The sequence below is a fragment of the Halichoerus grypus genome, chromosome 5 (assembly GCF_964656455.1).
Source record: "Halichoerus grypus chromosome 5, mHalGry1.hap1.1, whole genome shotgun sequence".
NCBI lineage: Eukaryota > Metazoa > Chordata > Mammalia > Carnivora > Phocidae > Halichoerus > Halichoerus grypus.
Genome location: NC_135716.1, coordinates 88,904,727 through 88,930,019, shown reverse-complemented (window position 1 = coordinate 88,930,019; position 25,293 = coordinate 88,904,727). Strand labels below are relative to the sequence as shown.

At 39.3% G+C, this 25,293-nt stretch overlaps 1 protein-coding gene across 2 annotated transcripts in view; it reads right to left on the bottom strand.

Moving 5' to 3' along the window:
* Positions 1 to 25,293, bottom strand: part of WARS2 (tryptophanyl tRNA synthetase 2, mitochondrial) — a 94,931-nt gene that overhangs the window by 29,787 nt on the left and 39,851 nt on the right. For both annotated transcript variants that reach the window (XM_036090110.2, XM_036090111.2), the window contains exon 2: positions 15,463 to 15,720. In XM_036090110.2, the coding sequence (XP_035946003.1) occupies positions 15,463 to 15,720 (258 nt within the window). The remainder of the gene's footprint in view (positions 1 to 15,462; positions 15,721 to 25,293) is intronic.

Genomic DNA, 25,293 nt, shown 5'->3' with positions numbered 1-25,293 from the left:
TACGTGGAGACCTAGTGGACACCTCAAACTCAATACCTCCAAAACTGAACTCCCACTCCTCCATCCTGAACCTGCTCTGTCCACGGTTGTCCTCTCTGTTGGTGGCAACTCCATCCTTGCAGTTACTTAGACAAAAACCTTGGAGACATTCACACACCTCTTTCTCTCTCACACTCCATGGCTAATCCATTTGCAAATCTTGTTAATTTTACCTTCAAAACATATTCAGAATCTTACCGCTTTTTACCACTTCCCCCAGTGTGCTGGCCCAGCTACCAACAACCCTCAGCTGGGCTACTGTAATAACTTGCTAACTAGGCTCCCTGCTTCCACTGACTTCTCATACAATCTATTCTCAACATAGTAGCAGAAGCAACCCTTTAAAGATGTAGATCATGTGACTTCTCTGGTCAAAACCCTGCACTTCTCAGGGCACCTGGTGGCTCAGTCGTTAAGCGTCTGCCTTTGGCTCAGGTCATGGTCCCAGGGTCCTGGGATCAAGCCCCACATCGGGCTCCCTGCTCCTCCAGAAGCCTGCTTCTCCCTCTCCCACTCCCCCTGCTTGTGTTCCCTCTCTCGCTGTTTCTCTCTCTCTGTCAAATAAATAAATAAAATCTTTAAAAAAAAAAAAAAACCCAAGAAACAAACAAAAAAAAACAACCCTGCACTTCTCATTTCCTCTGAGTAAAAGCCGAAGTCCTCCCAATGGCCTATCAGACCAGGCACGATCATCTCCTCCCATTCAACCCTGTAATGTCTGTGGTTCCAATCCTCCACCCCTCCCCCTTTGCTCCCTCTCCTCCAGCCATGCAGGCCTCCTTGTGTTCCCTGAACACACTAGCATGTTCCCACCTTAGGGGCTTTGCACTGGCTCTTTTCTGTGATTGGGATTCTCCTCCCCCAGATATCCACGTGGCTAACTCCTTCTCCTTGTCTTTGCTCAAATACCATCTTATTAAGGGGGCTTACCCAGACCGCACTGTTTAAAATAACAATCTGTTTCCCTCAACGGCACTCCTAATATCCCTTAATTTTTTTTCTGTATAACCTATCACCTTCTAATATACCTTATGTTTGGCTAATTTATTATACTTATTATTTATATTGTACACCCCAACAGAATGTAAGTACCCTGGTGGCAAAGATTTTTGTCTATTTCTTCACTGATACAACATGAGTACCTAGAAGAGTATCCAAGACAGAGAAAATGCTCAATAAATATTTGTTAAATGAATGCATGAATGAAATTAAAGATTTATTAATAGGGAAATGTCTAAATAAAGTGTGGCATATTTATATAATAGCATATTATACAATACATAAAAGAAACAAACTAGATTTATATGCATAAACATGAGATCACAAAAACACACTGTTGTATGAAAAAAGAAAATTGCTAAAAGGTACTCCAATATGGCATCACTTATACAATTTTTTAAAACCACACAAATAAAAATATTATATATTGTTCATGAAATTATACGTGAAAACAGGTATCACAAATTGCCTAGATTGATACATGCCGAATCCACGATTTTGGTTGCCTGGGGAGAGAGAAAAGGGACGCACAGAGGAGGGGTACAGGGAGTAGGCAAGGGGAAGGATTAAAGGGGCCTTCACCTTCATAATTATTTTTTATTATATTTATTTTAATATAAGAAAGTCAAGTAAATATGACAAAATGTTAACAATATTCACCCTTGCTGTTGGAAACATGAATGTTTATTACATTGTTCTCTGTATTTTGCCGCATTTAAAATTTTTTTTCAAAAATATATAATTAACAAAAAGAGTATGGAATACCATGATTCCCAAAGCTATAGCTGCTAGATATCAATCAAACCCACTCAAGCAATGAGCTGGTTCAGTAAATACTGGATCAAATGTCTAAGATACCGTCAGTGTCCCTTACAATTTTACTATTTCCCATATAAACATTATCTTCCCAGGAATCAGGTCCTATAAATTTTGGTTAGAACACGTGGAAGACTATTCAGACTCACAAGTTCCCATTTATCATATCCTCTCAAAATGAGCAATTTCATGCTGAGTTATTTTTATTGGATGCTTATCATCCCCATGACAAATCCCCTTTAAAGAACCTTGTTTGGGGATCTGATTTTAATTAAAAGAATTATGTTATCAATAATAAACTCTCACCCACTCTTTTCTACTGTCAGTATTTATGTTTGCAATGAACATCTCTATGTACACATTTGGATTGTTCTATACTTTTTCTTAGTCCAATACTTCCAAAGCTAAATAAATAGCTTCTATCAGCCTGCTGTTGAGTTAAAAAAGCCATCTAAATTCTATTGCTGATTGTGTATATGTGTATTTGTGTATATATGTTTTTAAAAAATCTATTGCATTATATTAGTCAGCTATTTCTAAACTATGCTGAGTAACAAATAATTCCAAATATAAATGGCTTACAGTAATGGTTTCTTTCTCATACACATTACATATTGGTAGCTGTAGGCTGGCTATAACTTTGCTTTATACACCTTTTCATTCCAAGACCCAAACTGAAGGAGTACTCCCTACCTGGAACATGCCATTCTTAGGATAGAGGAAAAGAGCAGCAGAGTTAGAACAAACATGGAATTGCTTTTAAACATTCTGCTTAGACATCGTGTACAAAATGCCCACTCACTTTCAAGTGGCTAAATCAAGTCATATGGATGAGCCCAACATCAGTGGGGTATGGAGAGACACTTCTCTTATAGGATGCACTCATAGTCACATGGTAATGGATGAGGACATATAATCCTCATACATGGGGCTTAGCAAACTACTGTGGCCTGTGGATTATTTTCATTCAGTCCAGGTTTTTTACATTTTTAAAGGGTAGTCAAATAAAAGAGAGAGAGAGAGAAGGAGAAGGCAAAAGAGGAAGAGTTAAAGGAGAAGAGGTGGTGGTGATGGAGACTGCATGTGGCCTGCAAAGCCTAAAATATTTACTATCTATGCCTTTCCACAAAAAGTTGGTTGATCCCTGTTCTTTCAGGAAATGAACATGAATAATTAAAACAATCACAATCTACCACAAGCAACTCCCAAAATTACCTACATTGAGGCAGGATAAGACAGCTACCTTGTACAGAATTTGATGGCAGACAGTTTATTTATTTTTGGTAAAATCTATTTTTTTAGTAAGCTTCTATTTTAAATTTCTATGTGGGTATATCTGAAAGCCCTGGGAATTTAGATCCAATAAAACAATGGAGAGTTTTTGGACTACATGAAAATTAAAACCTTTTTTTCATCAAGAACACAATCAAAGTGCAAAGGCAACCTACAAAACAGGAGAAAATAACTCCTACACCTCAACAAACAAACAAACAATCTGATTTTAAAAATGGGTAAAGGACTTGAATAGACATTTCTCCAATGAAGATACTCAAATGGCCAACAAATATATTAAAAGATGCTCAACAACACTAATGATTACAGAAATGCAAATTAAAACCACAATGAGATATCATCTCACATCCATTAGGATGGCTGCTATCAAAAACAAATAAAAAAATACAGAAAATAACAAGTGTTGGAGAGACAGAGAAATTGGAACCCTTGTACACTGTTGGTAGGAATGCACAATGGTCCACCTGCTATGGAAAACAGTAAGGTGGTCCTCAAAAAATTACAAATAGAATTACCATATGATCCAGCAAAAAAGAATTCAAATCAGGGTCTCAAAAGATATTTGTACACCCATATTCACTGCAGCATTGTTCACAATAGCCAAAAGGTAGAAGCAACTGAAATGTCCTTTGACAGATAGATGGATAAACAAAATGTGGTATATACATATGATGGAATATTATTCAGCCTTAAAAACAAAAGCAATTCTGACACATGCTACAACATAGATGAACCTTGAGGACATTATACTAAGTGAAATAAGCCAGTCACAAAAGACAAATACTATATGATTTTATTCATATGAATTACCTGGAGTAAACTCATAGAAACAGAGAGTAGAAAGGTGGTGGCCAGGGGCTTGGTGGGGGCGGGGGGGCAAGCGGGTATGGGAATAGGAAGTTGTTTAATGGGTATACAGCTTTAGTTTTCTTATTTTTTTAATTTTTATTTTTTAATTAACATATAATGTATTATTTGTTTCAGAGGTACAGGTCTGTGATTCATCAGTCTTACATGACACCCAGCGCTAACCACAACACATACCTTCCCCAGTGTCCATCACCCAGCCACCCTATCTCCCCACCCTCAACCCTCAGTTGTTTCCTAAGATTAAGAGCCTCTTATGGTTTGTCTCCCTCTCTGGTTTCATCTTGTTTCATTTTTTCCTCTCTAGAGGGTATTATGTTAAGCGAAGTAAGTCAATCAGAGAAAGACAATTATCACATGATCTCACTGATATGTGAAGTTTAAGAAACAAGACAGAGGATCACAAGGGAAGAGAGCTTTAGTTTTCTAAGATGAAAAGTTCTGGAGATTGGTTGCACAACAATGGGAATATATTTAGCATTTTTGAATGGTACACTTAAAAATGGTTAGGATGGTAAATTTTACATGATGTGTATTTTACCAGAATTTTTTTAAAGGCTATGTAAAGAAAAAAATACAGATCAAAACTATTTCTCAAGGTAGGAAAAAATGGCTAATTTTATGTTATGTGAATCTCACCTCAAATTATTTTAAAAAATTAGGTGGAGGTGCTGGTCAGAGGTAAAAAGGAAAGTTCTGGCTTCAGATATGTTAAAGTTGAGAGTTGGAAAAGATATCCAGATAGAGATGTCTTGAAGGTAGCTAGAAGTGCAAGTCTAGAATTAAGGAAAAAGGTCGGGGCTAGCAACAAAGGTCGGAAGAGAAAATGGCTGGACGTTATGGAAGGAGGTAAGACTTCAGGAAGGTGGAATACATATATAGAGATTTTTATCTCAGGACAGAACTTCTGGGGAATTAAAGAAGAAGAGTCAATAAAGGAAACAAATGAACTCTCAGAGAAGTAGAAGAAAAATATGTTACTGCCGTATCATTGGAGTCAAGAGAAAACCCTAAAAGGAAGAAGTGGTCAATATATTAATGCATCAGAGAAGTAAAGATGTTTAAGAATTAAGAAAAGAACTAAGCCCAGATAAGAGGTCACATGGCGCTTCATTAAAAACACAAACACTGAGCTGTGTTCTTAATCCTGTGATATAATACAAAGAAGTAGAAAATATGTTTGTAGAGGTGCCTGGCTTGCTCAGTCCATGGAGCCCGTGCCTCTTGATCTCGGGGTTGTAAGTTCAAGTCCCACACTGGGTGTACAGGTTACTTAAAAATAAAATCTTAAAAGAAAAAAAAAAATGCGTTTGTAACAGATGGGCTCTCGCTAGGTATTTTTTGTTTTGATTTGGATAAATAATGTTTAGACAAGGAAAGACATCAATTTCAAAACAAACAAAAATAATGAAAATCTTACATTATAAGATGGTTTTCAAATTCTTATTTTAAGCTCTTTTTAGTTCTTGACTAAAATTTCCTGATATTCTTGGCAGTTAAAATCCCTTCAATCTAATTCGCACTGTCCTAAACAAACTGCTCTCTTTCATACTTTCCTTGGAGTGAGGTCAACGGTTACACTTGGTTTCAGTGTTTCTGGCTGGTTTAAAATCTATAACGTTTGGGGCGCCTGGGTGGCTCAGTCGTTAAGCATCTGCCTTCGGCTCAGGTCATGATCCCAGGGTCCTGGGATCGAGCCCCACATCAGGCTCCCTGCTCTGCGGGAAGCCTGCTTCTCCCTCTCCCACTCCCCCTGCTTGTGTTCTGTCTTTTGCTGTGTCTCTCTCTGTCAAATAAAATCTTAAAAAAATAAAAAATAAATAAAATAAAATCTGTAACGTTTGAAAAAGCATAGGGAACATGCTATATCAACAAATCAAATAATTAGTTTACTTACTAAATTTGTGAGCAGTTTGCTTCTTGGTTTCACTGTGAATGGATGGCTCAAAGATCATGTGAAATTTTCATGCCATATCTATTTTGCCTGTGTCATTGTAAGTGTCTGAATGACAGCTACATTGAAATGTCTGTAGTGTTCCTACACAATTCCATGGGCTTCTCTCTTTTTTTCTACTTGATATAACAACTTATTTAAAAATTTTTAAAAATATTAGATCAACTTCGGTGAGGCATAATTTACATACAGTAAGATGGACCTATTTAGCTGTTCAGTCCAATGAATTTTGACAAATCTACACACATGTGTAACCACACATGGTTACACATGTAACCACACCAATCAAGACACAGAACATTTCAATGTCCCCCAAAAGTTCCCTCATGCCCCTTTGCAGTCAATCCCACACCCCTGCTCCTGGAGACCACTGATCTGTTTTCTGTTATTATGGATTAATTCTGCCCGTTGTAGAATATCATATAAATGGAATTATATAATATGAACTCTTCTGTCCTTGGCTTCTATCAACATAATACTTCTGAGACTCCTCTGTGTTGTTACAAACTCCTTTTTCATTATTGAATAGTATTCCAGTGACTGAATATTCTATAATTGTTTATCTACTCACCAGTTGATGGATGTTTGGGTTTTTTTTTTTTTTTTTTGGCTATTATAACTAAAATACTATGAACATTTGTGTACAAGTCATTTTGTAGACAATGTCTTAATTTCTCATGGATAAATACCTAGGCCTGTTATTACTGGGTCATGTGGTAAGTATATGTTTAATTTTGTAAGAAATTGCCATTTTATACTCTTGCCAGCAATGAGAGTTCGAGCTGCTTCATATCCTTACCAAAACTTAGTATTGCCAGTATTTTTAATTTTAGTCATTCATGTGGGTGAAGTGGTTTAACCCTATGGTTTTATTTTGCATTTCTCTGATGACCATGATGTTGAACTTTTCATGTGCTTACTTCTTCATTTGTGAAATGTCTGTTCAAATATAGTGACCAATTACAAAATCAGGCGTCTTATTACATTATCGGGATAAGAGTTCTATATACATTTGGACACAAAGCTTTGTCAGATGTTATGTGTTACACATATTTTCTCTTTATGGCTCACCTTTTCATTTTCTTAATGGTGTCTTTTAAAAAATAGAAGCTTTATCTTTTCATGAAGTCAAATGTATCAACATTTTCTTTTAAGTTAAATGCTTTTTGGGTACTTTCTGAGAAATCTTTGCCTACCCTCAAGGTCTGGAAGATCTTCCCCCATGAATTCCTCTAGAAGTTTTATAGTTTTCACTTTTACATTTAGATCTATGGTAGTTTTCAGTTGATTTGTTATGAATGGTGTGAGGGAAGAGCCAAGGTTCATTCCCTCCCCCCCATATAGATATCCAGTTGGATACCTAACACCATTCGCTGAAAAGACTATCCTTCCCCCACTGTAATGGTTTGACACTTTTGTTGAAAACATTTGGCTTCTGGATGTGGGTATACTTCTGGATTCCTTATTCCTTTCCATTGATCTATTAGTCTGTTCTTATATCAAGACCACACCCTCTTGATTACTATAGCTTGACAGTAAGTCTTGAAGAAAGGTGGTCTAAGTCCTCCAACTGTGTTTTCTTTTTCAAAATTGTTTTGGGTATTTTAAGTACTCTCTGTATTGCCATATGCATTTGAGATTCAATTTGTCAGTGTCTACAACATTTTAATTGGGATTGTAACGAATCTGTGGATCAAACTGGAGGAAACCGACATATTAACAATATTGAATTTCCTATCCAAGAACAAGCCTTCCACCTATGGTAATGGCTGAGTAGCTCTGTATTAATCTGCTAGGGCTGCCATAACGAGTGGGTGGCTTAAGCAACAGAAATTTATTGTCTCGCAATTTTGGAGGCTAGAAGTCTGAACTCAGGGTGCCAGGGAGGTCAGGTTCTGGTGAGAACTCTTTTCCTGGTGTGCAGACAACTGCCTTTCCACTGTGTGCTCACATGGTAGACAAGGAGTAATGTCTCTCTTCCTCTTCTATTGGTGGGAATGTAAATTAGATACCAATTTGGAGAGCAATCTGGCAATATCCAGTAAGGCTGATGATGTATATGTCACATATCCTTATGACTCCACTTCAGGTATGTATAGCTAGAAAAGTCTTTCACGTGTCCACAAAAAGCATATACAAGTATGCTCACTACAGTATTGTTTACAATAACAAAAAAATCGGAGAAAAGAATCTAAATATTCTTTGCTGGGAAAATGGATAAATTGTGATAGAGCCAGACAATGGAATACTGTAGAGCAGTCAAAATGAACAAATCTCAGCCAAGTAATGCTGAACACAAAAATACAGATGTAGGAAGCTATGTGCATGATACCACTTATATAAAGTTTTAAAACATGCAAAATTAATAATATGGACTGTTACAGCCAAATCCTATGCAAAAAAATATAAACATATACATTGGAGGGGTGCCTGGGTGGCTCAGTCAGTTAAGTGTCAGATTTCAGCTCAGGTCATGATCTCAGGGTCCCGGGATCGAGCCCTGTGTCCAGCTCCACACTCAGCGAGAAGTCTGCTAGTCTCTCTGCCCCTCCACCCCCACCCCCCGCTCTTGCACTCTCTCTCTCTCTCTAATAAATAAATAAAACCTTTTAAAAGAATAAACACATACATTGGGATGATGAGTATCAAATTCAATACAGTGGTTACCTCTGGGGAGGCAGCAAGTGGAAATTCGGAAAGAAATACATGAGGAGCTTGGTTGTATAATGATTTTCCTAACTTCTCTTTATTATTTCTACCATGGGCCATTCAGATCCTTTGTCTCTCCTGAGAAACTGTGGAGGAAATGCCAATTTTACAAATTGATTCCTCAAGTCCATTAATCCATGCGGACATTTGTTTGCGTCCTTTCTTCACAATTTTTTAAATTTATTTTTTAAGTAATCTCTACACCCAATGTGGGGCTCAAACTCACAAACCTGAGATCAAGAGGCCCGTGCTCTACCGACTAAGCCAGCCAGGGGCCCCTTCTTCCTTTCTATTATGAGTTGTATGTTGCACCTGTTGTTGGTAGCCTAGCAACTTTGAGAGTCCAACAAATATAAATCTGTACTCAAAGAGGCTTCCAAAATTACTAGGATAAGTGAAAACATGATACTGTCCATCTAAGTTTAGGTACTGCTGGTCTCACATCTCTTAAGATATGGGACATGGGTCAGGTACAACTTTTGTTTGTATACAGTGAGCCAGGATTCATGTGAGAGCTTGCTTATTATTTATTATTAGCCATTATTATCATTATTACCATTGATTTGAGTTTCCTGGAAAACAAAACATAACTCTAACTAGAGAATGAAGCCACCTTCCAAGGCTGCGGATTCCATTCTCCTCCCTCAACTCTTCTGCGGACAGTTCTGGATGCTCTGTAACATGATGTCTGCTGGTCAAAACTGTCCTTTTCTCTTAGCCTTGGCACAAAGCCAGCGCCCAAAGCTACGAACTCCAGCTTTTATCTTCCATCTGCACGGTGATTAGTTCACAAGGAAAGTAACAACTAAAGAAGTGGAGATGTGCACCTCAGAGACAGCTGTGGGAATCAGACTGGATATGCACTCAGGCCTGCTGGAAATAAAAGACCATTGACTTTGGCATTGGGATGGAAACCTCTGCCAAACACACACACAGGCAGGCGCGCGCTCTAGCTCTCTCTTTCTCAATCACCCTCTCTCTCTCTCTCTCCCTCTCAAACACACACACACACACACACACACACACACACACACATACGCGCACATACACACACCTTTCAGAGGAGAGGCTCTGTAAAATTCCCCACATATGGCAAACATATTTTAGGGGAAGCACCATGACTAGAGGCCAGTGGGAGAGAAAGAAAAAGAAAATAATGAGAAAAATCTTCAATAAGTCTAAATTGTTTCAGTCAGACTGCTGAGAAAGAATGCAAAGGACTGGAGATGAAAATCATTGGTAAAATAAGCATTATAACACAGCTGAATTCTTTCCCTACTTCAAATGATTGCTAGAACTTACTCCCCAGTACAACAATAGCACCTGGGGGAACTAGTTTTTATATTTAGCTCCAAGTACTTTGCTTAACACAATGGATACACATGAAAAGAGCACATTATATAATATAAAAAAAATAGTTTTCTCTAACTCGCAATTTCAAAAATTCTGAATTTCACTTGTAAATAAGTATGTGGGGGGGCATGGAATGCAGGTGTATCTAATTTTAGCTGGCACTGGCTCACAACACTTTAAGGATAGGAATATCCTCTCGGTTACATATTTAATGATCAATTAAATGCTAACGTGCATCACAAAACTCCCAGAAGAAAGGAACTAACAAAAAACCATGTTAAAATGTAGACAACTGATCTCTAAGCTATCCACTTTATAAGAACTGATTTATCATATTTTCTCAAAATAAAACCAGAACCACCCCCCAACTCTTGCTTTAAAGAGTTATCAGTAAAAGTTAATCAGATCATCTGAACAAAAATAACCTGATGACTAAAAAGTGATGGAGTGGAAACAACACTGGCCTGATGTTCTCATTTCTCAGGGGCGTCATTCTTTTTTTAATTTTTAAATTTTAATTCTAGTATAGTTATATTAGTTTCAGGTGTACAATATAGCAATTAAACACATACAACACCCAGTGCTCATCACAACAAGGGTCCTCCTTAATCCCCATCACCTGTTTCACCCATCCCCCCCACGGTCCTCCCCTCTGGTAACCATCAGTGTGTTCTCTAGAGTTAAGAGTCTGTTTCTTGGAGACACCTGCGTGGCTCAGCCAGTTATGCGTCTGCCTTCGGCTCAGGTCATGATCCCAGGATCCTGGGATCGGGCTCCCTGCTCAGCAGGGAAACCTGCTTCTCCCTCTGCCTGCCACTCCCCCTGTTTGCGCTCTCTCTCTCTCTCTCTGACAAATAAATAAATAAAAATTTTTTAAAAAGTCTATTTCTTGGTTTGTCTTTTTTTACTTTGCTTGTTTGTTTTGTTTCTTAAATTCCACACAAGTGAAATCATATGCCATTTGTCTTTCAATGACTTCTTTCACTTGGCATTATACTTTCTAGTTCCATCCATGTTGTTGCAAGTTGCAAGATTTCATTCTTTTTTATGGCTGAGTAATATTCCATCGTATCTATCTGTCTATCTATATCAGGGGCCTCATTCTTGAAGGGATTTCTAGAAACTGAGCTTAGATTTTTACCCTGAGGGTAAGGAGAGAGGTGCTGAGGTATCTGAGGTCAAAAGATGAGCATGGCTACAGTGTGGGGGATGGGCTGCTGCCACGAGAGCCTGAGGCAGGAGTGAAGGGGGTAAGAGGAGTGTCCAGGCAAGAAATAATGAGGACCTTGGGGTCAGCTCGGCTCTGCACTGCCTCTCTGCCATCAGCTACTGAAGCAAAGACATGGGGGCGGGGTGCGCAGCATAAGGTTCTCTCCCATGAGAACACCTTCTAAAAGCGGTGTTTTAGGAAGAAAATAAAAAAAAGAGTCCTGGATTTGTCACCTGGATGACCTCTGGTTAAATTAAGAAGATATATTTGTTAAGCATTTACTAAGTACCAGGCACCATTCAGAGATGGTTTTAAGGATATTTTATAATTTACTCAATCTTTTCATACCTTAATTTATTCATCTGTGAAAGAATAGTAATGCCTAACTCATGTGCTCTTTCGAGGATTAAAAGTGAGTTCATATACATGAAAGGCTTCTTAGATCTTACACACTGAAAAATATTAGTTTTCTAATAAACATGACTTCTCATTTTTTTTTTCTAAATCTGACAATGCTATGAGTATTTTCTTTTCAGTCTCCATCTATTAGAGACTCCACAGACTGACAAAGGCAGTTGTTAACTACTGTATGATAAGACACAAAACACAGACACCACGAGGCTTCTTCCACCTACTAGAACACTGCAAATATGGGGCCAGCTGTCTAGAATAATCACTGTTTCAGGGACACTAGCTTATCCGATTATACTCCTACTTGAGAGTGGTTCTAAGAAGCAAATCCAGTACATGCCTTCATACTTTCAAGATATAGCATGAGGAAGACCTTCCCACCATCCTCCTTGAACAAACAGAAGCCTCACGGCTGCTTTGAAGGGACTGATGTCCGGGCATTCTATGGGCACTAGGCAAGCAGAGTTTCTATTCAAACTATCAAAAATGGTGATGAGCAACTATGTGAATGGTAGTTTATAGCCACTAACCATCAGCCAATATACATCAGCACAAAGAGAAAGCAACAAAAAATTATAAGGTTTATTTTTGTGTTCAAAAGAGCTAATTTTATACTAAATAAAAGGAAACCCGATTAACATATCAAAGGCATGAAAAAAGTGGGAGTATAAAAATCTAAGTTTTTTTTTAAGATTTTATTTCTTTATTTGAGAGAGAGAGTGGGAGAGAACAGCAGAGGGAGAGGGAGAAGCTCCCTGTTCAGCAGGGAGCCCCGATGTGGGGCTTGATCCCAGGACCCTGGGATCATGACCTGAGCTGAAGGCAGACGCTTAACCCACTGAGCCACCCAGGCGCCCCCTAAAAATCTAAGTTTTTAATTCTTTTAAATGCAGGATCAACTTTATGGGAAATAAAAATAAAACTTCAGCAACAAATAAAAAGATATGAAAAAAATGTAGTGTGTGGACCTTCATTGGATCATTATTTAAACAAGCCAGATGTAAAAGACATTTTGGGAGAATCAGTGTAACTTGAATATGGACTGGATATTAGATGATCATATGGAATTTTCATAGCTTTGTTAGGTGTGATGACAGTATGGTGGTTATGTAAGAAAATTTCCTCAGTTTATGGAGAGGCACACTGAAATATTTAGGGACAGAAATGCCATGATGTGTGTTATCTGTTTTAAAATACTTAAACCACAACCAGGGCACCTGGGTAGTACAGGCAGTTAAGCATCCAACTCTTGGTTTTGACTCAGAGTCATGATCTCAGGGTTGTGGGATTGAGCCCCATGACAAGTACCCCCTTTAAGCCCTGCACTGGGCTCCACGCTCAGCGCAGAGTCTGCTTAAGACTTTCTCTCCCTCTCCCTCTGCCCCTCCCTCTCACGTGCACACTCTCTCTCTTTCTCTTTCAAATAAATAAATAAATCTTAAAAAAAAAAAGACTTCAACAACAACAAAAAACAACACAGATGAGACAAATCACAAAACGCTAGTAAGTGATGGGGTGTATAGTACACTATTCTCCCTACTCTTCTATATGTATTTAAATTTTTCTTTATTAAATATTTAAAAAAGGAAAGAAAACCTGATAAAATATCCAGTCTATCCACTGAGTTGTATTAAGGTTGGTTGCCTTAGTTAAAAAAGGGAATGGCCCAGACCAAATATGTCTTGAGGTCAGAAAGACACCTGAGGAAGTCTTGCATACTGTCTTTGTGGGACAAAGTGTAGACTGTGGGCAGATGAGTACTTCCCTCACATTTTCCTGGCAGGCTACCCAAACTCCCTGGAGGGGACCTGTGAGACAGGGTGGAGCTGCATGAGGCCACTGAGGAAACAGGCAACACCAGCGACCTGCCCTCTCTGACCTAGACCCACAACCACTACGGGAACCAAGGAGCTCATTGCATAACATAAAAAAAAACAAAAGGAAGGTGACTTTCATGATCCCTCATCTATGAGGGAATTCTTACAAAGTCTCCCACACTGTGGGCGACCCTTTCAATTGCTGTTTTGAACAACAAAGTACCATGTTGAAGAAGAGACCTCAATTATTGCAAATTTTAGATGCCTGCAGAAGTCACTGCCAAAAATTATAATGTGGTGATCATTCCTGGGGGTACGAGCTCAAAGCGCAAGCATTGGATGTGGCTGAAACGAGCCTTTAATTTTAAACATCACTTAACAAAGCAGTCTGGCAACTGGTTACTTTGTGGAGATGTAGATATTTTCGCCTTCCAGAAGTATGGAAATAGGCACTGGGAATACACGATTTTTAGAAATGGTATCACATAAGGATCAAAAGGGAGCTTGTATCAAAAACAGCTTAGATGAAGTGAAAATGTATCAGGTAACCTACAAAGTGGTTCTAATGATGATCAGTATTATGATGTCGGAGACAGACTTAAAGAGTGTGAATAAACACTGTTTCATGAAATAGGACAGGCACATTTCTTTCAAACAGATGGCGAGAGAGCTCCTGAGGTGGGACAACTAGCTTGAGGAAGGTAAGACCTATGGGGTAAGGACCTGTCGGGTAAAGCTAGTATGTAACAAATGTCTCTGAGTATTTAAAGAGTAGTCATGTGGAAGACACAGTTGATTTACTATGCATTCTTAGAGAGCATAAGTAAAATGAGTGGATGGAAATTATAGGGAGACATGTATCTGCTCAACATAAACAAGTATATTTATATATTTAAAACAATTAGATCAGTCCAAGATTGAATTTGAAAAGTTATGTGTACGTAAAGGCTCTCTGACTGAATGTGAGGAAGGAAATGGAGGTAAATTGCCTTTATGGACATTTTAATGGTCAGATTCTATTATCACATTATTTCCAAGCTGGAAACAAGTTTTAAGTTGATAAATATATTTATTTTTAAAGATATTCATCTCTTACATATTTTTTTTAAAGGGTCACTCTCTGTGAATCATTATACTAAGTTCTGTGGGTGATAACACATACATAAAAACGGCGATTGTCAGAAGTTTATGATCAAGGCAGGAGATACACACATGGATAACCCATACCACACATGCATACATGTTAACATGTAGCAAACATGTATAACATACTGTTCCTGGGCTGTGGCTTTGTCACAAGGTTCAAGCGGATATGCAATGAGGGCATGATCCAGTTAAATTTTTCATCTTCCTTGCTATAGAGTCTCTTAAGTGCCCTGTCTGGTCCAGGCTGTCTGTGCGTCCAAGAGTAAACTGATTCATCCATAGTGATGATATCAGTCAAATATTTTGGCTTTGTTCTGAAGCCTTTCTTGGCTTGGACTCAAGAGACTGGACATTGTCTTCCAATTTCCCAACTAGTTCTCTCAAGTCTTCTCAAAAGCTATTATACAAAGAAGGAACAATGGGAATTATCCAATAGGCCTTCCAAATGCAATACCCAGTAAAGCAACATTGAAGTTATGCGAAACCACTGGTTGCTAAATTCTATCCTTGATCACCAGGAGATTAGTCAACAGTATGAATTCAGCAGTTTGGATGCAACCAAGTAGAGAAAAACAATTTCAGACTTACAAGTACTAATGAGATGCAACATTTTGGTATATGGAGCAAGAATAGTGGAGGAAAAGGTGAAAAATACTATTTGCATTATGATGACATTTAAAGATATGAATATAGGGTAAACATGAAGATGAAATCATAGCAGCTGATGAAGTCACTCTTGAACAATTTTAAAAAGGATCACAAACAGGAGCTATATAAACTTTCCTTCAAAGTTTTCCTCAAATACTTTGAAAATACAAGTTTTCTTGGTTCTAATGTGAGAAGCTGACCTGAGATTGTTGGAAAAGGATGGTCTTCTCTGGGTTTATGCCACAGGCGAGAAGAATAGCAGTCATGTCCAAGATGCTCTGCCGAAGGACGGCCGGGTCCTGGGGCACAGTGATGGAGTGTAGGTCAACGATGCTGTACAGCACCGAGCCATGCTCTTCCTGCAACCTCACCCAGGTCTCAATGGCTCCCAGGTAATTGCCGAGGTGGGGGATTCCTGTAGGCTGAATGCCAGAGAATACTCGCTTCACAGCATCTTTCTGGAACAGACGAAAAACAAGCATTTGCTTTCAAGGCAGAATCCATGAATCCTACGCCCATGTTACTGTAGCAATGGTGACTAGTTCTATTTCTTACAACTGCAATCTGACAGTCATTATCCTTATGCATTTATTTTGTGCCTGTGCAAAGCACTATATTAGGGGCTATTAGGGACAGAAAATGAAATTTAAAATGTGGTTGGATTTTTTCTTTTTGTTACGTTCAGTTAGCCTGCATATAGTACATCATTAGTTTTTGTTGTAGTGTTCAATGTTTCATTAGTTGCATATAACACCCAGTGCTCATCACCACATGTGTCCTCCTTAATACCCATCACCCGGTTACCCCATCTCCCCACCCCCCTCCCTTCTGTAGCCCTCAGTTTGGTTCCCGGAGTCCAGAGTCTCTCATGGTTTGTTTCCCTCCCTGAGTTCTGGATTTTTTTTTCACTCAAAAACGTGTAAATACAAAGGCACATAAGAAAGTCTGCAACCCCAAGCAGTGCAATCTAATTGGAGATAGAGGATAGGTTTACGAAGAGATATGTAAGAGTACAGCGTGACAACATGATCATAAGCAGTTTGCAAACATAAACAGTGGGGTACAGGCAGAGTTCCCAAGGGGAAAAGATGACTGTGGATCTGGGGGTCAGTGAGAAAGACTTCAGACACAGAATCAAATTTCACTGGAGATTAAAGGGGCCTGGAGGGTTTTACATGTGATTTCATTCATTTTGTAGTTAAGGCAAGGAAGTCACAGCATTCGGGCTGAAGGCTACTGCTATTTACTTAATTCAGTTTTCTTTAGAAATAATTGCTGATATTACAACTTAGTGTGTAGGATCTTGGGCTAGAAATTAGAAAACCTACACTCTAATACTGCTTCTTGATCAAGTTATTTAACTTTTTTGTGCTTCAGTTTCCTTTTACTTTTGTTAAATCATACTTTTATTTCTTCAAAGGGAGTTTTTTAATTCTGTATAATTTTTTTAAATTATAAAAACATTTTTGTTAAGGGCATGTTTTCCTACTGGTTTGTACTTTCTAATATTGAAGTTGTAATAGGAAAATGAGAAGGAAAAAAGTAATACAAGATGAAAAAAATGCTATTTTTCTCTTGAATCATTTTGCATTCTGTAGTGAAACATGAAAAATGAATATGTATCAGTAAATGTGCTGTCATTAAGAGGTTCTGAAGAAATAAAATGAGCCATCATTTTTAACAGCAACAAAATATTAATAATGGCAGCCATAATTTGCTGGACAACTATGTTGCAGGCATTTATGCTCACGGCCTGGTATACATTAATGTGTTTAATCCTTACAATACCCAATATGGTAGGCATTTTATTACCTCTGATTTACAGATGAGATAACTGAGGCTCGCTGATCTTTAGAGACCGCCCATGGTCACACAGCTAGTAAGTGGTGAAGTTGGGATATCAAGCCAATTTCACTTACTTCAAAGCCCATGTATGTTCTTTCCACTAGCTACTATCCAGTAAGGCTTTATGAAATTCATTGTATTAATTTTGCAACTTTTCTGTAGGCTTGCCAATTTCTAAAAATAACTTACGGAGAGAAAAAAAAGAACATTTTTATACATGTATCTTTGTGTTCTGTGCACCAACTTTCTCTAGTGTATATACCTAATTGCTGGGTCCTAAGGTATGCATTATGTATCTTCAAGTGTACTACCGTGTGCTAAACCCTTCCAAAATATGGAACATATTGCAATTTCTACCATCAATTTCTGTTGCTCCTCATCCTCATCAACACTGCCAGTATTTTTATTTTGAGCTAATATGGTGGATACGAGGTGGAATCTCATGATGGTTTAATTGCATTTCTTTGATTATTAAAGAAGTTGAGAACTCTTATGGTTATTGGCCATTTTTATTTCCTCTTTTGTGGAGAGCCTACTTAAGTTATTTTGCCTATTTTTCTCAGATTGGATTGTCTTTTTATTGATTTAGGTATTTTTATATACCCTGGATACTGATAGTTTATCAATTACATGTATGGCCAACATATTCTCTCATTGTGTAGCTATTTGTCTTCTTTATGTTATCTTTTAATGAAGAGATATCCTTAATTTTACCAAATATATAATTTTTGACTAGAGACTTTTATGGCATACAAGAACTCTTTCAATACCTTGAGGTCATGAACATAAGAGTGTTTATACATATATACATATACAAAGCATATATAAAGCATATGTATATGCATGTGTGAGTATGCTTTAAAGTTTTATCTTTGACATTTAAGTCTGTATCCATTTGGAGTTTTTTGCATATGGTGTAAGGTAGGCATCCAATTCCTTTTCTTTCTTTCCCCCCATATGGAGATATCAGGTTGTTCCAGTGCCATTTATGGAAAAGGCTGGCTTTGACCATTACTCTTAAACGTCACTTCTGTCATAAATCAAGCATCTCTTTATGCTTGTGTCCGTATCTGGTCTTTCTATTCTGTCCCATCGGTCTGTGTGTCTATCTCTGATCAGTACCACAGTGCCTTTTTAGTAAGTCTTGGGAGCAAATTTTTTTACTTTCATCTTTAAGAATTAGCTTACCCATCCTTGGCTTTTTATATTTCCCTATACATTTTATTTTTTAAAAGATTTTATTTATTTATTTATTTATTATCAGAGAGAGAGAGCACAAGCAGGGGGAGTGGCAGAGGGAGAAGCGGGGTCCCAGCTGAGCAGGGAGCCAGATGCGGGGCTCGATCCCAAGACCCTGGGATCATGACCTGAGGCGAAGGCAGACGCTTAACCAACTGGGCCACCCAGGCATCCCTTCCCTATACATTTTAGAATCACCTTGTCAAGTTCCAAGAGGAAAAAAAACAAAACAAAAAACTGTTAGGATTTTTGATTGAGATTGCATTGAGTCTATAGATTGCTTTGGGTGTTTTTATAATATTAGGTCCCCCAATCCAGGAAGCCATATAGCATATGAGGATCTGAGGTAAAACATGGTGATTATAGTTAATAACACTGTATTGTATAAGTAGAATTTGCTAAGAGAGTAGAACTTAAATATTCTCACCCAAAACAAACAAGTAAGTGAAGATAAACACGTAAGGTGATGGTGTGTTAATTAACCAGGCGGAGGGAGCCCTTTCACATATGTATATCAAATCACTGTGACGTACACTTTAAATATCTTACAATTTCTTTTTTATTTTTTTATTTTTTAATTTAAATTCAGTTGATTAACATATAATGTATTACTGGTTTCAGAGGTAGAGGTCAGTGATTCATCAGTCTTATATAATACCCAGTGCTCATTACATCACGTGCCCTCCTTAATGTCTATTACCCTATTACCCCATCCCCCTGCCCCTTCTACCCTCCAGCAACACTCAGTTTGTTTCCTATGATTAAGAGTCTTTTGGGACCTGGGTGGCTCAGTCGTTAAGCATCTGCCTTCGGCTCAGGTCATGATCCTAGGGTCCTGGGATCGAGGCCCTCATTGGGCTCCCTGCTCGGCGGGAAGCCTGCTTCTCCCTCTCCCACTCCCCCTACTTGTGTTCCCTCTCTCACTGTCTCTTTCTCTGTCAAATAAATAAATAAAATCTTAAAAAAAAAGTCTCTTATGATTTGTCTCCCTCTCTGATTTCGTCTTGTTTTATTTTCTTCTCCCTTCCCTTATGATCCTCTGTTTTGTTTCTTAAATTCCACATATCAGTGAGATCATATGATAAAATCCACCAAAAAAATGAGATCTTGCCATTTGCAACGATGTAGATGGAACCAGAGGGTATTATCCTAAGCAAAATAAGTCTTACAATTTCATTTGTCAATTATAACTCAATATAATTGAGATATAAAAAAAAAGAAAGTGACATAATAAAAAGTCTATATACCTAACACTAGCTTCTAAGAGCTAATCTTCTTTAGGTACGTGCGGGCCAAGGCTATTTAAATTTTGCCTTTCCCTTTCCCCAAGAATCCTAAATCCTACAAATACAGTCTGTTTTCCCCATATCTGCTTATTTTCCTCTTTACTTCTGAGATGACAGCTCTAAAACAGAATGCTACATTCTACTGATGCATCATAGCTCCATGGTCCAAATTATACTCAATCCAAGCACTCAGGAGACCTGAAAGATTTGTGGCTCCAAGGATATGAAAAATATCTTTTAAGTAACTGAGAACAAATATAATCTTACCACTTAAAACCACATGCGTGCACACACACACACACACACACACACACAGCCTTGCGATGACTAATATGACTAATTCCCCAAATCATAATTTAGAAATATTTTTGTAGAAAACAGTTTGTGGTTGTGAACTGAGGCTGGGGGTGGGGGATGAGAGAGATAGAGAGAGAGGACAGAATAAGCACATATCAGTGAGGCTTCTTTGGGACCTCAACCAGCCCTGGGTTCCTGATATGGGAATAAGCAAAGAAGCTTTCAGCGAGGTAAAAAAAATGATTAATGGGCTTTAGGGACTGATTGATGAAGAGAGAAAGCAAAGCAGAAAAACAAGCTCTCAACTTAATAAATGGAAGAGAAAAAAAAAATACCATCCAGAAATACTTGACTTAGGATGAAGAGGGGCTGTTTATGCTAATGTAAAGGGTTATGAAGAGTAGGACTATCAGGCTGGAAAAAAAAAAGACTATGGATATTTGCACATACATTCCTCCATGGTCAAACTAAGGAATTATTCCCCAGGAGAAATGGAAAAACTAATTCTTGAGAAAGCACTACAGAGTACAGAGTGTGGGAAAAAAAGAACTGTAACCACTGGGAACAGCCTAGACATGATCTAATATATCTTTTCCATTCTCTAGTTTCTGTGATTCTATACATCCATGCAGAGGGAATGATGTTATCAAGAAATAAGAGCAACAAGAAATGTTTTGTTCAATTTTCAAGGAGCTATTAAAAAAAAATACAGCCTCTAAATGAGAACTGGATTCCTGGTCTTAAAAATATACAGAGAGCATCCTGCTCTTCTGCAGCGAGTTTATGTTCCCATCTGGTCCCCCTGTACGAGTCAGCAGGCAGCCTGCCGGCATGGCAGGGGAGCTCTGCCTGGTACCGTGAAATCACGGGGCTGGAATGTGGAGTTTGGGTGGTGGGAGGGTGGGGGTTCTGTGTTCAAAAGCACTAGAGCTAGAAAAGAATGAAAATGAGAGGAGCATGGGCTTCCCAGTGGACAGGAGGCGAGCCACAAAGAAAAGAGCCTCAGGACTAGCCCACAGGCACTCACTCGTAGGGGCATCTGGAGCATCAACCTCCAATCCCATCCCAGTGCAGAGGATAAAAAAGGAGTATTTTACAAAATAGGGCTCCGTTTTGACTTCAGGCGCTATTTCCTGGACAAATGCCACTTCAGTCAACATATTCATTGGCTCATTTTGTAACTGAAACAGCATTACCAAGGGGCAACACCAGCCCCCGGGGATTTGATCTATTCCAGAAGAGAGGGTGGGTGTGCAAATCAAAGGGACAACAGACTTAGCAATCTGACAGACTAACACCAGTCCTGTCTTAAGGTACGAAGCAGATCCAAAATTCATGATTACCTTCATTTTAATTACTGCACCCAAAAGCAACTGAAAAATAGGAAGCTGCTAATTCTAGCAAAAGATAGTTTTTGTGATTAGCTAGAAAGAGCTTCTGTCTTTAATTCCAAGTGAATAAAATACATCAAAAGGAGGCTGCCTACTAGCTTTGAGACACTTTCAGCTTGGGTACGGTGTTGGGAACCAAAGGTTTCAAGTACAAATTTCAAGACTCTTCTTACCAAGGCCGCCTGTAGCCCGCTGTAACATCAACTGGGCATTCAGCTCACCTGTTTTAACTACAGTCAACGGTGCACCAAAGCCTTGGCTGAACAACCACTGTGTCTAACTGGTTCCATAAAGGGCATGTTCTCACAGAGTATGATTAAAAACAAAAAAGCAACCACCATTATTAACTAACGGGGCCGAAAATCTCTTTCTGTAAGTCTATTTATTCTTCTAATTGTATATAAGTAAAAATACATCTTCAGATTCTCACTCCTTAGCTGTGTTTCCCAATTCTATCATATATGTCACCCTACTATTTCAATCCTAGGCTCTTTGAACATTTCAATGTTTTTGTTTTTGTTGTTGTTGTTGTTGTTTTAAATGCCTCTCCTACCAATTAGTGATTTACGAGCTGAAACAGAGGAGACTCAGCATAAAAAAACAGCACCTCAGCCCTGGCTGGGAGGAGCCAGGTGCTGCTCCTCTGAAGCTTTCTTTGGCAACGGCTCAGCATTGTTCCACCACAGTCAGCTCTTTCTTCCAGAAAGTTCCAGAGCCCTGGGTCTGGGGAGAAAATGCTGACTCAGCACCAAGAAAAATGGGTTCATTTCTGCTTAGAAATGAAACCAGATGCTCAGACCTGGGAATCAGTATAGTAAATATTAATTCAATATAAGAAAAAGTCAGTCTTATATCACCCCCAAACAAGAGGCAATATGTAAGCTGATAATTAAAACTGAAGGGAAAAAATTATTTTAAAAAGAAAAAATTAGAAAGTGACGAACCCAGTCATCTGTGAGTCCCTTAAGGGCACAGATGATAAACACTTAATATTGTTAGGCTGTGCAAGAGTTGAAAAGGAATAAACTTGACTTTTAAAAAGTTTCCTGGGGGTGCCTGGGTGGCTCAGTCGTTAAGTGTCGGCCTTGGGCTCAGGTCATGGTCCCAGGGTCCTGGGATCGAGCCCCACATCGGGCTCCCTGCTCAGCGGGAAGCCTGCTTCTCCCCCTCCCACTCCCCCTGCTTGTGTTGCCTCTCTTGCTGTGTCTCTCTCTGTCAAATAAATAAATAAATAAAAATTTTTTAAAAAATTAAAAAAAAAGTTTCCTACAGACTTATTTAAGCCTCTTCCACATTTCAAGAGCTGTGCGTCTATTTGTCCTGTGTGCTCTGTGTGGTCCTCCCACCCTGTGATGCAAGGAAGGCTCACGCACATTTATTTTCCTTCCTGGCATGGACTGCGGCAATCGGAAACACTCCTGGGCACTTGCACGTACCTTACCTCGCTTGACGGACTTGGAGTTCCTGGCCTTACCTTCTAAGGAAGGATACTGCCCGGGGAAATCACAGGCAGGGGGTCAGACCCAGAGCTGAGCTCTTGCTGCTGACTCCCGCTCGCTCCCTTCCTCCACACTGGGCTGCAGCCCAAGTAGAACGTCTTCACCTCGAGGTTGGCCTGGCCTTTAAGCACCCTCAGCCCACCAACACCTCCCCTCCCCACACAGGCTTCTCAGAAGGACAAAGTGTGTCCCAGAGATTGTTTACCAAAAGGCCAAGGGCACACAGCTGCTGGTACAGCTGGGACCAGAATCCAGAACCCAAAGCTCTGCCACAGACACAGAACGCTCTTCCCGAGGTTGGGACGTTGACCATGGTCTTTTCTTCTGTAGCTATTTCGTTTGTACCTCAACATATCTCTGGGCTTATATTCTTCGGGTCTTCTTTGTTTCTTTTCCCTACATGTTGAATGGCAACTCAGTAGATGTCTCCCCATCAGACAGAAATGATACACAATACAAAGTCTGGGGACTTTGGCTCCCAGGAAAGATTGCATTGTCACTGTCACCTCAGGGTGGCTAAGCTATATTTAAATGCAAAGGTTATACGTATGTACAGAATAAACTGGCCAGTCTCTTAAGTTTTCATTGGAAAGGTGATTAAAACTAAATTAGCATATTATCTGAAGATGACAAATACTTATACATAATGTGATATGTGGTAAGAAATATTTTTAATTCCTAATGATAACTCCACTTGCTAAACCAAATCAGCAAGGGGAAAAAAAATAAAAATAAACAAACCAAAGCAGCAAGGGTCAAATTTTTGACATAAACATCCTAACCACCACAGCACATTGTATTTTTATTTTGAATGGAGCAGGAAACACTGGCAAGAGATCAAGAAGTACTAAACTTTTAAAAGTGTAAAGAATAACCTGAAATGCTTAAGAAAAGATCAGTTTTTCCTCATAAGAAAATGCAAACGTCGATCTTAAAGTATGAGATCATCCTGGGGAGAAATGAGTTTCTCATTACCTCTTGCGGCCAACTGAAGGCTTACCTCCTAACCACTGTCACTGGTCACCCAGCCACATCAGTGCCTGCCTGATGTCCCATCTGCAGCTGATTGTCCAAGAACATTATCTTTTCGCTCTCAATGGAGAGATTTGGCTATGCACATCAGAGTCCTCAGACTATTAGGAAATGTGTGAGGAGTAGATTACGGTGATTTTAAAGCCTTTCTTTTTAAGTTATGTACCCTTTTTCAAATGTACTATTCTTTTTTTTTTTAAAGATTTTATTTATTTATATGTGTGTGTGTGAGAGAGAGAGAGAGAGCACAAGGTGGTGAGGGGCAGAGGGCGAAGGAGACTCCCCACTGAGCAGGGAGCCGGATGCGGGGCTCGATCCCAGGACCCCGGGATCATGACCTGAGCCGAAGGCAGATGCTTAACCAACTGAGCCACCCAGGCGCCCCTCAAATGTAATATTCTCCCTAGATGTGCCCAACGTGTAAAGCAGCCCAAAGAAAAGCTGCGTAAAGCAGGTGGCTAACGGGAAGGAGGGAGGGTGGCCCTGTCGGCTCTTCTGCCCTCACCCAGCCAGCCTCTGAGGGGGCTTCCCAGAGCACAGGTTTGAACACCACTGGATTCAAGACATTTTCTAAGTATTAATATTTTGTTGAAAATAAGAAGTTGTCTGTTTCTCAGGATAGTGGGAAAGATAGAGGAGAAGAAAGTTCTTTTAAAAAGAAAGTCTGAGATAACAATGCAGTCTTCTCCCTTCTTCTGCGTTAAGGTTCAAACTTGGTGTGGCCAGAAATGCCCTTCCCAGTCATCCTCCATCATCCTACGTGAGGAGCTGACCTGGTTACTTGCCAGTCCTTTAGAGCTCATCACCAATGTGCATTTAGACAGTTCCATCACCCTGGATGCCCTTCACCCCCTTCTCTGCTGGGCAAATCCCCTGGGTCTTCAAGGTCTAACAATCTATCCCTGATTCTAAACCTCTTAAACACGTCTTCTCTTCACATACACACACACACACACACACACACACACAGAGTCAGCCCCCCATCCCCCTCCTCCATTCTCTTCCTCTCTCTTCCTCTCTCTCCTTCCCTCCCCCTCTCCTCCTACCTCTCTCTCCCTCTCTCCTTCTGCCCCTCCCATTGTCTGTCTCCCCCTATCCCCAGGGCAGAACAGACCCCTCCTTCATTCATTCATTCTTCATTATGGCACATATCACACTGGCAACTTGGTAAATATTTTCTTATTTGCTTAGAAAATATTTTCCCACCTAGAATACGAGCTCCTCTAGGGCAGGGGCTGTCTTTTTCATCTCTATATCCCCGTATACAGCAGTGCCAAGTACATTGTGAGCACCTAATAAACGTTAGTAGAATGAATGATAAGTCTTCCCCCGCCCCACTTTGGCTCCAAAATGGAAAGGGCAAAATAACTATAAACAAAATGAACCAAATGTTCCAGTTACAGTTAGTTCCTAAACAAGTTATGTTCTAAGGGTTCGTTTGA